The following is a 16,949-nucleotide window of genomic DNA, read 5'->3' as shown; positions in this document are numbered from 1 at the left end:
ACTGCAAAATTGTGTACATGTTGTCTTCATTTCAGCTTTCTCTTAGTTGATAGGCTTACCATAAGTAATAATGACTAAAACAATTGTTAATTATGAAAATTCTGTGTTATGAAAAATTAAACAGTTAATGATACATAATACTGACATAATAAAACCAAACTTTACTACACAGGACACAAATGTTCTGACCCAATTTCATGAAGATTGGGCAACTGAATTAAATAGAACTAGAGTGTTTAAAAGATTTTACTATAGCCGTATAAGGAAAAATGCCCCGCCTAATTGGAAGCAATGTTTTTCAAGCAAAGATAATTATTTTCGAACTCATCCAAGATATCATTGAGACCAATCTTCTGACCAAATTTCATGAAGATTGGAAATAAATGTTGCCTCTAGAGTGTTAACAAGGTTTTACTAAAGCCATATACAGCCATATAAGGAAAAATTCCCCGCCCCTGGTGGCCATGTTTTTAAAGCAACAAAAAACATTTTCAAACTCATCCAAGATATCATTGGGACAAATCTTCAAACCAAGTTTCATGATGATCGGAAAATAAACGTGACCTCTAGAGTGTTAACAAGGTCATACATTTCAATATAATTTAAAATATAACTTAAGAAGAACATGTGTCGAAAAAAGGGGAAATAAGCGAGATATTTAATTCTGAAATCGAAAATGTCTGTACAGTAGAATTCACCAGAATGTATATCATGCATGTACGATATGAATCTTAATTTAGTTTAATGGTTGTTTTTAAATTCCTGCAGCGATGTCTATTCATTCGACACACAAACACTAACTCCGATCCTAATAAAAAGACGAATTCTTTGGTTATTGTAGGAAAATATGTACGAAATATCTTCAACACCATCAGCTCGGGGCGCTAATTTGTCTTTGCTGCATTTTATGAAATTTGTCTTCAATATCTTGCCTATTTTGTGTTATTGTAACATGTATTTATCAATATATTACAATTCAACACATATAAAAATCGAATAGTCTCGCTTTAATTGTTTGACAAAAGAATGCCATATTGTACAGAATCATCAAACAATAAAAAACATATTCAAAAGTTTACTATCTTCCAGCATGTACAACTATCATTTATAATTAATTCCAATTAATCTTCTTGTGCTTAAAACAAATATTAAAAAAAGGGAGACAACTCTGTCAATTCAACATAATTTTTCATTTGCAGTTACTTCCCTTGACATGATAAACTATATAGTGTTCAAAAGCTGTTATTACTATATAAATATAATGAAAATGACCCCCTCCCCAGCGGCCATGCTTTTTTACCGATCTGAACCATTTTCAAGCTCAATTGTCATATCCAAAAAACACATGTTCTGACCAAATGTCATGAACATTGGACCAAAAATGTGACTTCTAGAGTGTTCCCATGTTTTCACTATAAACATATAGAGAAAATTGCCCTGCCCCCTGGCGGCCATGTTTTTTCACCGATCTGGACCATTTTCAAACTCTTCCAAGATATCAATAAAACCAATGTTTTGACCATCTTTCATGATGATTGGGCAAAAATTGTGACTTCTAGAGTGTTTACAAGGTTTCTTTATAGGCAAATAAGGAAAACTGCCCCGCCCACTGGCGACCATGTTTTTCAACACACAAGAACCACTTCTTAATTTAATCAAGATATCACTAAGACAAACATTTTGACAAAGTTACATAAAGATTGAACATAAAATGTGACTTCTACAGTGTTTACAAGGTTTTTCTTTTTTTTTACCTAGTGACCTAGTTATTGACCCGGCACAACCCAGTTTCGAACTTGGCCGAGATTTTATTGGGGCAAAGCTTTTTACCAAGTTTTATGAAGATGGGACAAGAAATGTGGCCTCTAGAGTGTTTACGAGCAAATGTTTACGGACGGACGGACGAACATACGACGGACAAAGACCAGTCAGAAAAGCTCACCTAAGCAATCAGATGAGCTAAAAATATATTACAACAACAAATAATATGAAAAATAAATGATATTGGAAACTTTTTACCAACAATTTGTTGACATAAAATTGGTATTGACACAACAGCATATATTCTCGTTATCTTTCTATTTCTACTACAGTCAATTAATCTGATAAAATATTTGCGCCCCTGGCACTATGCGAAAACCAGGCTTAACACATGTGTGTAAAGTGTTGCCCCAGATAAGGCTGTGCAGTTGAGCAGGCTAATCAGGGAACCAGGCATTATACCCAGGCTAATTGACGACCATGGTAGACCATGGTTTTTAATGGTTGACCATGGTATTTGATTGTCAGCCATCAAAAACCATGGTGGAACATGATCAGGACCATGATCACCATTGTCGACCATGGTCCATGCATTGCTGTTTTTACAAAGGAAGAATATTGTGTGCACAGGAAGTTGAAACGGAAGCAAACTGAATGAAGCCACATGTTTTATGTTATTTTTGGAAATGTAAGTCTTTAATAAATTACCGGCTAAACTGATCAGCAATTGGTTCCATTTCAACTTCTTTGGCAATGTGTTCACTTATGTTTCCCAATTTTTGCTACATTGTATCACCCTTTCCTCTGCTTTATGAATGTTTTCATTATCAACAGAATCAGAAGCATAACCAATCATTTCATACTCATTAACTGGTCGCCAACATGCCAATGAAGTGTCAGCAATTCTATTGATTTTATTACAATGTTGAATTTTATCTTTAAGTTCTTTCAGTAATTCAATGGCCCTGGGCACATCCCTTAAAGTAAGAGCCTTTCCACACAAGTCTTCAATGTTAAAAAAATAATTATTAAAGTCAAACTGCCTTTTATTTCTAGTTATGGTAAAAAAAAAAACAGAACTATCAAGCCTGACCTTTTTCCTGGAATTCTCCAGGAAATTCCTGCAGAAATTCCAGCAGTTATCATTAGCCTTTTTCCGTCAAAAACATGACCACTTAAGAGGGTGGTGCCTTTTACAAAAGGAAGGCCATATGACTATGGTCTACCATGGTAGACCATGGTCATATGACCATGGCCAACCACGTTTTGTTAAACAGCACCACGGTCTTTGACCATGGTCATCACGACAATGGTATTTGGCCATGGTCAACCATGGTATTTTGCCATTGTTGACCATGATATTTTGCCATGGTCAACCATGGTATTTTGCCATGGTCAACCATGGTCATGACCATGGCCAAAGACTGTGGTGCCATTTAACAAAACGTGGTCTGCCATGGTAAACCATGGTCATATGACCATGGTCGGCCATGGTTTAGCCATGGCAAACCATGGTCATATGGCCTTCATTTTGCCTGGGTGATTAGCCTGTTTTTAATGCACAGGCATATTCACATGATGCATTAAGTGCAGTTTTCCTAGAACACCGCTTATTTATTAAGAAAGTAAGTCCAACAATACAAATGTTATATTCAGAGAAATTACATGGAGCATGAACTGTCTGTGCATTGGCTCAGATTCAAAATAAACAATTACAGAACTTGTTGAACTCAAAATTGCTTCTGACATTTATCAACCATTCAACAGTACAAGCTTACAACAGGTCATGAAATGATTAACTTAATTGCTGCTTTTCTACTTTTATATGCTCTGAACCATTGCTACTAATTCAAAACATAATTACATGTAATTATTTCTCAGGAGTTTGGATAAATTTTATTTTCAAACCTAATACAAAGCCTATTCTACTGCATACAGACACATTCTACTGGTGTGATTGAATTCCAGCAAAACAGTTTCAAAAAAGCCAATTAATATAAAGACAAAAAAAGATTCTTAAGACATCACAGATGCATCTCTGGAAACCCATTTAAATTGAAGACTTAGCATGCAACTGAATTGTCAGTGTCGATAAGGTAGTTTGTAAGGTCAATTACTTAAAGGGCTATACCATTTGCGTATTTACATTTGTTAAATATATATATTTATATATATTAAACATGTGTTAAGACACAAAAGGTCTCAACATTAAGATTACAGTCCCATGTTACAACTGTACAAACAAATAGAAATGATAGTGGTCTTAGTTTAACTGTCACATATCACACTTGCACAAAAAGTAGTTATCCCCACATTTTTCGGAGAAAAAGTGGGGATATTGTATTGATGTGCGTCTGTCCGTCCGTCCTGACCACCTGCTCCTCCTACACTATTAGCACTAGAACCTTGAAACTTACATACATTGTAGCTATGAGCATATGTGCCACGATGACAGTGACGGAATTTTGATCTGACCCCTGGGTCAAAAGTTATGGGGGTTGGGGCGGGGCCGGGTCAGAGATTTTCACTTATTTTTATGCCCCCGGGGAATGGTGCATTGGCCATAACTTTTGCAATATTGATGATAGCAACTTGATATTTGGCATGCATGTGTTTCTCATTGAGCTGCACATTTTGAGTGGTTAAAGGTTAAGGTCAAGGTCATCCTTCAAGGTCAAAGGTAAAAAAAACAAATCCAAGGGAAGTAATAAGCTTTAAAGGGAGGTAAGTAAATAACCTGCCAAATGATATAAAAAATCAAATAAATAAAAGTTGCGCATAGAGTTTCACAGTAGTGGCGCAGAGATGTATATAGTGTTCAATTGTTTGTGTTAACTAATCTGTGAAATGGTTTAGCTCAATCTAATTTTTATACAAGGGATTATAAAATATTGGCGCAAAGGGACACCTGTATATGAGAGAAGAGATAGAATGCAGTCAAGCATAAAAAGCATGAGAAACTCATTGAATATAGCCTCAAGAATCTATAAAAGGGCTGAAACTTTCAATAAGTGCAAATACAATTTTAGACTAATTACTGAAAATCTGTCAAAATGTTAAAGTGGGAAAAATGTGAGAAACAATTTAAAGCAAGATGGACTTTGAACAGGCACATCAAAGACAGACATGAAATTGAAAATTTTCATTGTAGTGTACAAGATTGCGATAAAAAGTTTCTGAGACGCTACTATTTAGTCAACCATTTAACCTCAAAACATAACTTTTCCAAAACAGAAGCAAGAAGATTGGCTATAAGAGAGCATGTTCAGTCATCTCATAAGTCATTCCAATTAGGATGACATGTACATAATTGACTACAGTGAAGTTGATTCATTATTAGATTTGTTAGGACAGCAGGATGAGGAGGAGAAATTAGGGTATAGATTTTCACTCATTGTTTAGGTTATTTACATTAACTTCTTCATTTCTACATTGAATTACTTCAAATTTATTCTGAACATCTCTTATGACAATACGGTCAATCTCAACTATGCATGGCCCCATTACCAACCATGGGGCTTCCCTGTGTCAAACATGCAGCGTGGGATACACGTCGGCCTCTGCCGCGCCATTTCTAGTTATGATAATGGCCTTAGTGAACTGTCACATGTTACAACCATACAAATAAGTAGTTATGATAATGGTCTAAGTGGACTATGATCCCATGTTACAACTGTAAAACCAAGTAGTTAGTTGCATGATCTAAGAAAATTGTCACATATTACAACATTTAAGTTTACAGTACAATATAATTGTCACATAATTGTTACAACTGTAGTAAACTGTAGTGGAATTTTTCAGTAAAAGGAAAAGTATTTTTAGCTAAAGTCCAATAAAGGTGGAAAGTGTTGTCCCTGAATAACCTGTGTGAATAATGGAATCCATTTTAGAGCTAGGCTAATTAGAGAGGTGCATGATCTTAGATTCAAGCTATAAGTATCTTGAAAAGGATGGGAGAAGTTTCATGCATGCAATTGATATAGTTGAAACATATATATGTATGATTATTACAATCAGCTATGAGTTCTCCATGGCTTCAAACTGTTAATTGCCTTATCAAACACTCAATTATCACTCCTCCAGGTGCGATATCCTACAGCTAGGTGCGAACACGGTATTGTTTTATATGCTGTGTTTAGAAAGACAGAAAATACTGTCAGGTGTGAAATACATGTTGAAATTTGAAACTAACAACACTTTCAATCCCATATTGTTCTACACACAAATTAATTTTATTTTTCGGGGAGAGGATTGGCTTTGATAGTTAGGTAGGTAGTGAATCTACATTTAATAAACTGTATGATTCGGAACTTGTAATCAGTTTCAATACAAGGTAAATTATAGTTAATAAGAGTGTTCTCGGAGTGACTCGGCGTCACATCACTAACAATTTCCTCGGCATCATGCCGAGGCGTGTCTGGGCGAACAGACTGCAGGCGACTTGTTGAACAGAGGGTCGATGCAGAGTCGTCTCCGCAAACACCTGTCGTCAAACTCCGCGGATCGCGGAATTTGTTGGTTTTGCGTGAGCTGTACTTTACCTTGTTGATAAAAAAAGAATTTTCCGTCAATAAAATGCAATAACTTTACCCCTTAGCAGCCGAGAAAAGGGGGCGCTATTATTTTGATCACTTCCTTCATTTTATTATACAATAGAGGCGTGTTTATTAGGGCGGACACTTTTATTAGGATAAAGACGGAACAATAGATGTGTCAGATGTATGACATCAGAAAAAAGACACAACAACGCAGATTGATGTGTGTTCAATTTTTGCAACGCTTAACGACTGACTCGTGACTGTTGTTCTCAGTTAAAAACTTACTTTTGGACTGAAATATACTCCCCGTTGGCTGTTATAGACAGTTGGCCTTTATTCTCAAGTGTAATATAAAATGATTTTTATTAGGAAAGAATCCAGACTGACTGTTGTCTGCAGTTAACCACTGTGCAGTTGACTGCTAGGTCATTTTTAGCTCGGCTGTTTTCGGAGAAAACCCGAGGTATTGTCATAGCCAGCTCGTCCTGTCCGCAATCCGTGTCAAGGTGTGTTAAGGTTTTTAACATTGGCTCTAAAATCAAAGTCCTTCCACCTACAACTTTAAAAATTCATATGTAGATGCACCTTGATGAGTTCTACACACCACACCCATTTTTGGGTCACTAGGTCAAAGGTCAAGGTCACTGTGACCTCTAAAAAAAATAAAAAATTTGACAAGCTTTCGCAGCCAAGCGTTGCACCCGGTTATGCGGTGCTCTTGTTATTGGCGTCGCACTGAAGTGCGGCGACTCGTATGTAATAGGTTTTTTTCGCTTATGGGGGGAGAAGTTATTTTACGGATCAATGTATATATTTTTGTTGTCAGAATATCTTGCATAGTGGTGATTTTTTGTGTAAATAAGTGTAAATAAGTACTGCATTTGTGCCTATTACATTTACTACAACATTTATTGCCAATAATGCAAAGCTAATTCTTTTAATTAATAACTGATCACAGGGACTGGGCAATAATAAAAGACCACAGGGACTGGGCAAATACGCGAACTGGTGAAATCTCTGGTTTTGTACAAAAACAAAACATAATAAAAATATATTTATTTTGTGGTTTTTCTAACAAAAGCGCAGACTTTTGCTGTTCAAGTTTTGGTTAACGCGTATTTTCTACACTTTTACAAGACGACAGCAATTACAGGGTTTATTGCTTTATTGATAACCATTACACTACAATCGCTTAGTAATATCTTAGTTAGAAGGTGATTTTTCAAGCGGTTCCATAGTGAAGTGGTTACACGCTCGCTTCACATGTCGAGAGACCCAAGGTTCGGGCCCCATTAAAATCAAATTATTTTATTTGTGTTCTGTGTTAACTTTTTGTTTTGATGTAGACATTTTAGTTTAAATAAATATGCTGTTTTATTGTAACCATTTTTTGTTTTTATTATAATGCCCATGAAATATATGTGTTAGAGGGTGGGGGGGGTTCGTAAACACCTTAAAACTTTTACAGTGTTTTCATATCAATGAGCTCTCAACCCCTATCGTAAATGAGCAACATATGAATAAGTTCAGAATCATCTTCCCTTGAAGTTGAGAAAAATATGAAATTACGCTTACAAGATGAAGCAGATTTGTTAAAACCTACTCAGTTCTTTTCCATTAATGAAAACTGCACACGGATGCCAGTAAAAAAAAGGAAACCAATGTAAATATAATGAACTATGAAATATTTGGGGGTTACAACACAAAATCATAGATAATTGTTATTTGGGGGTTATTATAACACATCATCATAGATAATGGTTATTTGGAGATTATAACACAAAATCATAGATAATGGTTATACCAGTATTTTTTTCTATTTTGTTTAAAAAAATCGGCCAATATATTAATATTTACAGTAGAAAAAAATTGTTCCATGTAACTTCATTGAGTGCCTTTTACACTGAAATTCCCGACGCCCTTTGATGCTTTGCATCAATACTTATCTTGTACTGTATTTAAATGTAATTGCTATAAATTCAAATTCTTACTGTCAATAAAATCCTAAAACATATTCACTAAAAACAACCCTTGCTACCTGCCAATCTCAATATCATTTTTAGCATGAAATATTATCAAGAGGGCCTAAAAGGCCTAAAGGCGCTCACCTGAGATAACAAGATATTATTAGGACAAATCTTCTGACCAAGTTTCATGAAGATCAGAAAATAAATGTGGCTTCTAGAGTGTTAACAAGGTTTTACTATATATATAGCCATATAAAGAAAAATGCCCTGCCCCCTGGCAGACATGTTTTTCAACCAACCGGCATCATTTTTGAACTCGTCCAATATATTATTGAAATGATTCTTCTGACCAAGTTTCATGAAGATCGGACAGTAAATGTGGCCTCTAGAGTGTTAACAAGATTTTACTACAGCCATATTAGGAAAAATGCCCCGCCCCTTGGAAGCCATGTTTTTCAAGCAAACTTAATTATTTTAGAACTCATTCAAGATATCATTGAGACCAATCTTGTGACCAATTTTCATGAAGATTGGACAATCAATGTGGCCTATAGTGTGTTAACAAGGTTTTACTATAGCCATATATAGCCACATAAGGAAAAATGCGCCGCCCTTGGCAGCCATGTTTTTCAAGCAAACATAACCATTTTCGAACATATCCAAGATATCAATAAGACAAATCTTCTGACCATATTTCATGAAGATTGGACAATAAATGTGTCCTCTAGAGTGTTAACAAGGTGTTACTAAAGCCATATAAGGAAAAATGCCCCGCTCCCTGGCAGCCATGTTTTTCAACCAACCGGCATCATTTTTGAACTCGTCCAAGATATTATTAGGATGAATCTTCTGACCAAGTTTCATGAAGATTGGACAATAAATGTGGCCTCTAGAGTGTTAACAAGATTTTACTATAGCCATATACAGTACAGCCAACGCAGAACAAACAAAATCCTTGGTCACGCCACGGCAAGAATCGTTAGTACACGGCGGCCGCGTTGTGTGTTCATGCGGCGTATTGCCGAGGCACTCGGCATCGGTCAGCGCAACGACGTCAAGTCTATATTAACCTCGCGTACTTTTGCGGAGTAAATCCGCCGCGAACGTACGCGGCTGATTGTGTGAAAAGATATACACTAACATGTACATTTGTGTAGTGTAGAAACCTAGATTTACACTACTTTCATAGTTATTATTTTCACGTTTTAATAAGCGATATGGCACGTAATGCGCTTAAACAGATTATCGTTGCATTAATTACGCACAATGTTAATGTTTCGTTCGATTCTCAAATGAGCTTTACTAAATTTGTAATCCGAAACACGCTTCCGAATTTTAATGCTTATGCGACATTAACAAATTCTAGCGTCAAATAAACAGTGCTAAAATATCCTTTGTCTCCATAAAAAGCGTGCATAAATTATGCAGACATGTAGAACGTCGTATTGAAAGTGAGGGTGTATTTTGTGTTGTATAAAAACTGAACATCATGTCAGGCGATTTACGCATGTTCAGTTGAAAAAAAACGCCCCGATTGGTCGTTATTTCATCACATCTTTAAATAGTAACAAATGCCAAAATGTATTTGATACTTAAGAATAATTGCGAATGTGTGTGTGTGTCTTGAGCACTTTTATCAGAAATATTTACCGGAGTTTGCTTTAAAACTGGAATATAAGGGATTATCGGGTAATGATTAGCGATATCAACTGTATAATATAAACAATATGAAGCGACTGTATATACGCATAGTCAAACAATAGTTATAATAAGCTGATAATTAACAAAACATGTTAATTTCCTGCAAATATATCTATTGATACGACACACGAACACTAAAATAGTACCATGTTAAAACCATAATAAAAACGAGCATTTTGTATCCACAAATATCTATTTTACCAGACCACATCTGGCGTTGAAATTTTGACAATGGCCATAAGGAACAATGATTTTTAATTGTTTAGCTTTATTTTACGAAATATTGTATGAAATTTTCGTTGATTTTGAGTAGTAATGTTACTTTAAGTGTTGATTATTGATGTGACTTCAATCTGCTAATTGTCTCAGCTAAAATATAATAGCAAAAACGACAAGCAATTATAAAGCCACCATCTGCTGGAGCCTTGACCACTCGTAGGTGCAAAAACAGCTGCCTGGTGTCTCGATATAAAAGGGAAAATAATGGTACATAATTATGTGACCTTGTTTATGTATGAAATACATACTGTACGGGTGGGAAACAATCTTACTTGGACAGACACCTTAAGTATGCTTATATGCTTATACATGTTGTCGTAAAAATAAAACCCCAAACAAATATGTTTGTTGATCGTTTAATATAAACGCACACAAAGTAACTAAAAGTACTTTAGCCGATTCTAAAAATGACAATGGTAAACGATAACAAAACAACAGAATGCTTTTTATTAACTATTTTATCTATTTCTAATCCACGCATATTAAATTAATTATGATTTTTAATATTATTATAAATGTTCTTTTTTTTTTTTTACTAACTAATCATTTTTAACAGATTTTGATTTGAAGATGCGCATCGATTCGGCGTCATGTCGCGGATCACGTCTTGCCTCGGCGGACAGATGCGAAGTTTCGCGGCGAAATGCAACTTGCCGCCACATACTGATGCGGCTTCAACGGCCGACTCGGCATCGACTCGTTGCGCCTTGCCACCGCGGATCGCGAAATATGTTTGTTCCGCGTTGGCTGTACTGTATAGCCATATAAGGAAAAATGCCCGCCCCTTGGCAGCCATGTTTTTCAAGCAAAGGTTACCATGTTTGTACTCATCCAAGATATCATTGGGACAAATCTTCTGAGCAAGTTTCATGAAGATCAGACAATAAATGTGGCCACTAGAGTGTTAACAAGATTTTACTATAGCCATATAAGGAAAAATGCCCCGCCCCTTGGCAGCCATGTTTTTCAAGCAAATGTAACCATTTTCAAACTCATCCAAGATATCATTGAGACCAATTTTCTGACCAAATTTCATGAAGATTGGACAATAAATGTGGCCTCTAGAGAGTTAACGAGGCAAATGTTGACATTGCACAACGCACAACGCACGACGGACAAAAGGCGATCACAAAAGCTCACCATGAGCATGTTGTGCTCAGGTGAGCTAAAAATGTGCTCTGTATATCATGACTGTTTTCATTTTAATGTGAAACTGAAGTTCAAAATAAACCAATTATGTGCACAGTTATGTACATTACAGGAACAACAGTTACTTTATCATGCAGGTACACAATTTTATCAGATTGATAAGAATTAAGTTAAATATAATCATTGATCTAGAATTATGCTCAGTCTTTGTGATTGAGTCTTCTTGTGTAATGTAAAAAACATCAATGAATAACTCTTTCAGTGTGGGAACCGAATTTTGAAGGCCTTTGAAAACAGTTTGGATCCAGACGTGGCATCTCATCTGGATCCAAACTGTTTGCTATTCTGAAAAAAAATCAAAGAAAATGCTAATTTAAGAAATTCAGCAGACGACATTTAAGCAGACGACAAATTTCCCAGCATGCAAAGAGATAAAACATGAGTCTTTCTCTGGGAAAACGGGTCTTATTACATGTGCAGAAGGTATTGTTCCTGATTAGCATGCACAGTTCACAAAGGCTTATTTGGGACAACATTCTCTGCTTGTATAGAATTGTTTTTTTAAAGAAAGAAAATCCAGTTTAGGTGGAAAGTGTTGTTGAAGATGAGCCTGTGCAGACTGCACAAGCTAATCTGTGATGACACTTCATGGACATGCATTAAGCCCTGTTTTCTAAGAACGCTGTTCATATACTTCTACATGCCATGATCAAAAATTAGCTGCATCTATATTCAGTGACTTGTTACATTTTTTTGAGACATCAGTTACTTAAAAACATTTTCTCTCCAAGTGGCCATGGACACTGCAGGTGTCAACATCAGCAATTCAATCGAAGTGTTTGTATTAAATTGTTCATATTAAAACACCTTATCTCCATGTGTTATGAAAAATGCAAAATTCTCCAGCAAGCTTCTGGTTGGCTTCAATAGCTCTATTGTATTCATTCTTCTTTGGACTCTTCTCTTCTTTGTGGTACAAGCTTTAGTGCCAGAATTGTGTTTGTTCTCCATTTTTCCTCTCATAAAACAGATTATTTTCTCATTTTCCATACCACTTAGAGTTCATTACAATTATTATTTATACAAACAAAAGCAATGAATCATAGACTTTTTTATCTGTTATATAGCATTTGCATATACATTTATTTACATTGATATGTTCAATAGGATGTATATATGAACAATATTAAATTTGATATATATTTTACAATAATTATAGACTACTTTCTTAAATGCATCATTTATTATTTTAAATTATAAAGATTTCTCAAATATTATTCAGTTCTGTAAAAAAGTTTTATTTCCAATCAAGATCATGCAATCTGGTAGATTCATCATCTCTGTTAAATTCTATGTTGAAGACCATAATATAAAATATTGAAGATTTTTTTATTTGTTCAATGTAAACACAAACGTTTATAAAATGTATCTGTATTTTAAATGTTATGAATACAAACTAAATTAACACTGTATAAGTTGAAGGTAAATGCAAAATATCAAACTTAAAATGCACAAAACTGGGCTTATGTGCAAATGTCGTCCATGATAGCTTTTGCTGTTAATCAGAGATAACACTTTCAGCTTTTATGGAATTTTTGTGTTTAAAGAAAGTCTCTCCTAAAATCAAGTTTAGACTGAAAGTCTTGTCCCTAATTAGCCTGCACCTATTGCAGAGGCTTATCTGGGACGAAACTGAAGGCCAATGCATTAAGCCCAGTTTTCACAGAGTAATGCTGCAAGCACCCTTGTGACCTACCTCTGGCACATGTTCACCAGGGCCTGGGTCACATCCTGGTTCTGTTTAATGTACGATGTCAGTTCCAGAGCCTCCTTCTGTAGGCCGGAACGCTTATCAAGCAACGCCCCCTCCGTCACTCTGTCAATGATAAGGTGGTTCATCAAGGAGTCCTGAAAGAAATGATACATAGGGTATAGGGAAAGAAACTCAGAACAGGCAATTTCCTTGCCATTTTGGGAAAAAAGCTATTTAAGTATTGATAATTTTTCCACCCTGAATGTCTGCTGATTTGGGAAAGACTAATTTTAATTCTGGTAACTTTAAATAATAATTAAAAGTTGACAAACACAATCATATAAATTAAAGTTATACATTTTATGTTAGATGTTTATGAAACAAGAGCACTGCATAACGGGTGCCAGGCTCGGCTGCGAAAGCTTGTTTGATTATTTATTTTTTTAAGAGGTCACAGTGGCCTTGACCTTTGACCTAGTGACCCAAAATGGGTGTGGCGTGTAGAACTCATCAAGGTGCATCTACATATGAAGTTTCAAAGTTGTAGGTGGAAGCACTTTGATTTTAGAGCCAATGTAAAGGTTTTATCATGACGCCGGTGGACGGCGGACGACGAGCAGGCTATGACAATACCTCTGGTTTTCTCCGAAAACAGCCTCGCTGATGCGTATCCCCACGCGGCATGTTTGACCCAGGGGGTGCCCCAGGGTTGGTAATTGGGCCCTGCATAGTTGAGATTGACCGTATTGTCATAAGAGATGTACAGTATCAATTTGAAGTAAATCAGTGTACAAATGAAGAAGTTATAGTAAAAGGCAATTTTGACAATACGGTCAATCTCCACTATGCAGGGCCCCATTACCAACCCTGGGGCGCCCTCGCCCACATAGACTATGCCCACCCAAAATTGCCTTTTACTATAAATTCTTCATTTCTACACCGATTTACTTCAAATTGATACTGAACATATCTTATGACAACACGGTCAATCTCAACTATGCATGGCCCCATTATCAACCCTGGGGCGCCCCCTGGGTCAAACATGCGGCGTGGGGATACGTGTCGGCCTCTGCCGCGCCATTTCTAGTTTGATATTATGTTCTGCATTATTTTTATGAGGGATGATGTCCGCACAATTTTTAAACAAGAGTTATTTTGATTGCTCTTTTATTTTCTCTAAATGAATTTTTATAATTATATACTTTTACTAACTTTTTACATTTTACTCCCTTCCTACTATTTGACTTGCATGATATGAAAGAAGTTGTATTCTAATATACAACAAAATATAACAAATGTAATGTTTGATGGAGTTAATCTTCACTTCCTTTCCCTTCCCTTCTCTTTTGAATCTGTGAATATACAAAAGCGTTTTCTACACCAGACAATTTCAAAACATAGTCCTAAAATATGGATAACAGAATTACAGATGCATTACCTCTAAAATATTAGTATTTCTTTTGTTTTCTTAACTCCATTCCCTTTGATACTTTTTCATCTTTTCATTCTAATAAAAAATATCAACTGACATGAACAGGTGAGTACTATTTGTTTTTCCTCATAAGAACTGTTCGCCTTTGTAGACAATGAAGTCAATTTCAATTTTAAAAAAAGCATCAGAAAGAGAACTAAACTGTAGGACATGCCAATTATTATAACTATCAATGCAATGTTCGGCAATAAACGAAAGGCACAAAATCCAGGTGCTCTAAAACATAATATAAAAAGCCCAACATATAATCAGGCTGTGTCTTAAACATTGGGAACATAAATCTATCAACACAGTTTGAACAGGTCTCCATTAAAGGCATTAGAATTCCAAAGCAAAGTAATCAATATAATATATAAAAAAAGGATGTGCTTGAGCAAAATATATTTTTCTTCAAATTTTCTAACAATTCAAACCATAAATTTAGGTGTGTTTTTTTAAATAGATGTTTACAAATGTTCATGTCAAATTTATGGCATAATAGAAAGACACTTGTTTAAATCATCCGAACATAAAAATAGCATTTGACCGGCTGTGACCCTTGTTACTTGCTTTACTTGTTCACGAATTCTCCAAAATCTAGCACTCTGAAGTGATACATATTTTTTTGTTGAGCAAAAAAATGTGCTCAAACTCAGTTTACCCAGTGACTGTCAAGTCTCATTTCTTAAGACAAAAATTCCTCTGACGGTGTGCCTTGAAAAGATTTGCCAAGTTTGTAGGAATAACGGTTTATGGAGCCAAGCTTCGTTAACATAAATTGTAATTAATCTACCACAAAATAATTTAATTTTCTATTACGTTATGAGATTTGCCGGAGCCAAAGATTTATACCTAGAACTATTATTTTGTATCAAAGTGGCTGATGGCACTTAGTGTTAATTGAAAATTATCACATAAAAAAGAATGTGTACTACCTAGGTAACATTTTCATTGAATCCCTGATCAATTTAATCAAGTATACAATTACTGTTTTATTTTATGTTGAAGGCCAGAACATATGTTGTGGTTATAAGCTTAAAACTGTACATTAAATAAAAAAAATGTTTGTTTACACTAACCAGACTGACCATTGACTTTTTGCGCTTACCATTTACTTTAATTTTGGCAAACAAGGTTGATTCTTTGAATTCTTTTTATTCACTATAATAACTGTTAAGTTTGCGATCAGTTGCTCAGACCTCATGAGTGGCAACAACAGAGAACTTCAAGACCTCACCAACAGTTTCTATGAAAGAGAAGGAGCATATGGGATGGAGGTCAGCACAGAGAAGTCTAAGAATACAGCTCAACCAACACCAGTGCATACATCACCATGAACAGTGAGAAGCTGAAAGAAGTAACAAGCTACAAGTACTTAGGAACAACCCTGTACTAGGATGACAATAGTACCGCTGAGGTCAAAAGAATAATTGCCATGGCGACCAGTATGATGGCCATACTGAGCAGGTGATGGCCAAGCATCTCCATCAGCTTCCCCACCATGTACAGGCCATACAAGTGCCTCCTAGTCTCCATCAGCTTCCCCACCATGTACAGGCCATACAAGTGCCTCCTAGTCTCCATCAGCTTCCCCACCATGTACAGGCCATACAAGTGCCTCCTAGTCTCCATCAGCTTCCCCACCATGTACAGGCCATACAAGTGCCTCCTAGTCTCCATCAGCTTCCCCACCATGTACAGGCCATACAAGTGCCTCCTAGTCTGCATCAGCTTCCCCACCATGTACAGGCCATACAAGTGCCTCCTAGTCTCCATCAGCTTCCCCACCATGTACAGGCCATACAAGTGCCTCCTAGTCTCCATCAGCTTCCCCACCATGTACAGGCCATACAAGTGCCTCCTAGTCTCCATCAGCTTCCCCACCATGTACAGGCCATACAAGTGCCTCCTAGTCTCCATCAGCTTCCCCACCATGTACAGGCCATACAAGTGCCTCCTAGTCTCCATCAGCTTCCCCACCATGTACAGGCCATACAAGTGCCTCCTAGTCTCCATCAGCTTCCCCACCATGTACAGGCCATACAAGTGCCTCCTAGTCTCCATCAGCTTCCCCACCATGTACAGGCCATACAAGTGCCTCCTAGTCTCCATCAGCTTCCCCACCATGTACAGGCCATACAAGTGCCTCCTAGTCTCCATCAGCTTCCCCACCATGTACAGGCCATACAAGTGCCTCCTAGTCTCCATCAGCTTCCCCACCATGTACAGGCCATACAAGTGCCTCCTAGTCTCCATCAGCTTCCCCACCATGTACAGGCCATACAAGTGCCTCCTAGTCTCCATCAGCTTCCCCACCATGTACAGGCCAT

At 36.5% G+C, this 16,949-nt stretch overlaps 1 protein-coding gene across 1 annotated transcript in view; it reads right to left on the bottom strand.

Moving 5' to 3' along the window:
- LOC127841228 (uncharacterized) overlaps positions 1 to 16,949 on the bottom strand; it is a 315,075-nt gene that overhangs the window by 201,481 nt on the left and 96,645 nt on the right. The window contains exon 9 of the mRNA XM_052369887.1: positions 13,152 to 13,303. Coding sequence (XP_052225847.1) covers positions 13,152 to 13,303 — 152 coding nt within the window. The remainder of the gene's footprint in view (positions 1 to 13,151; positions 13,304 to 16,949) is intronic.

Source organism: Dreissena polymorpha, chromosome 8, assembly GCF_020536995.1.
Source record: "Dreissena polymorpha isolate Duluth1 chromosome 8, UMN_Dpol_1.0, whole genome shotgun sequence".
NCBI classification, from domain to species: Eukaryota; Metazoa; Mollusca; class Bivalvia; order Myida; family Dreissenidae; genus Dreissena; species Dreissena polymorpha.
This window is presented reverse-complemented; position numbering and strand designations above follow the sequence as displayed.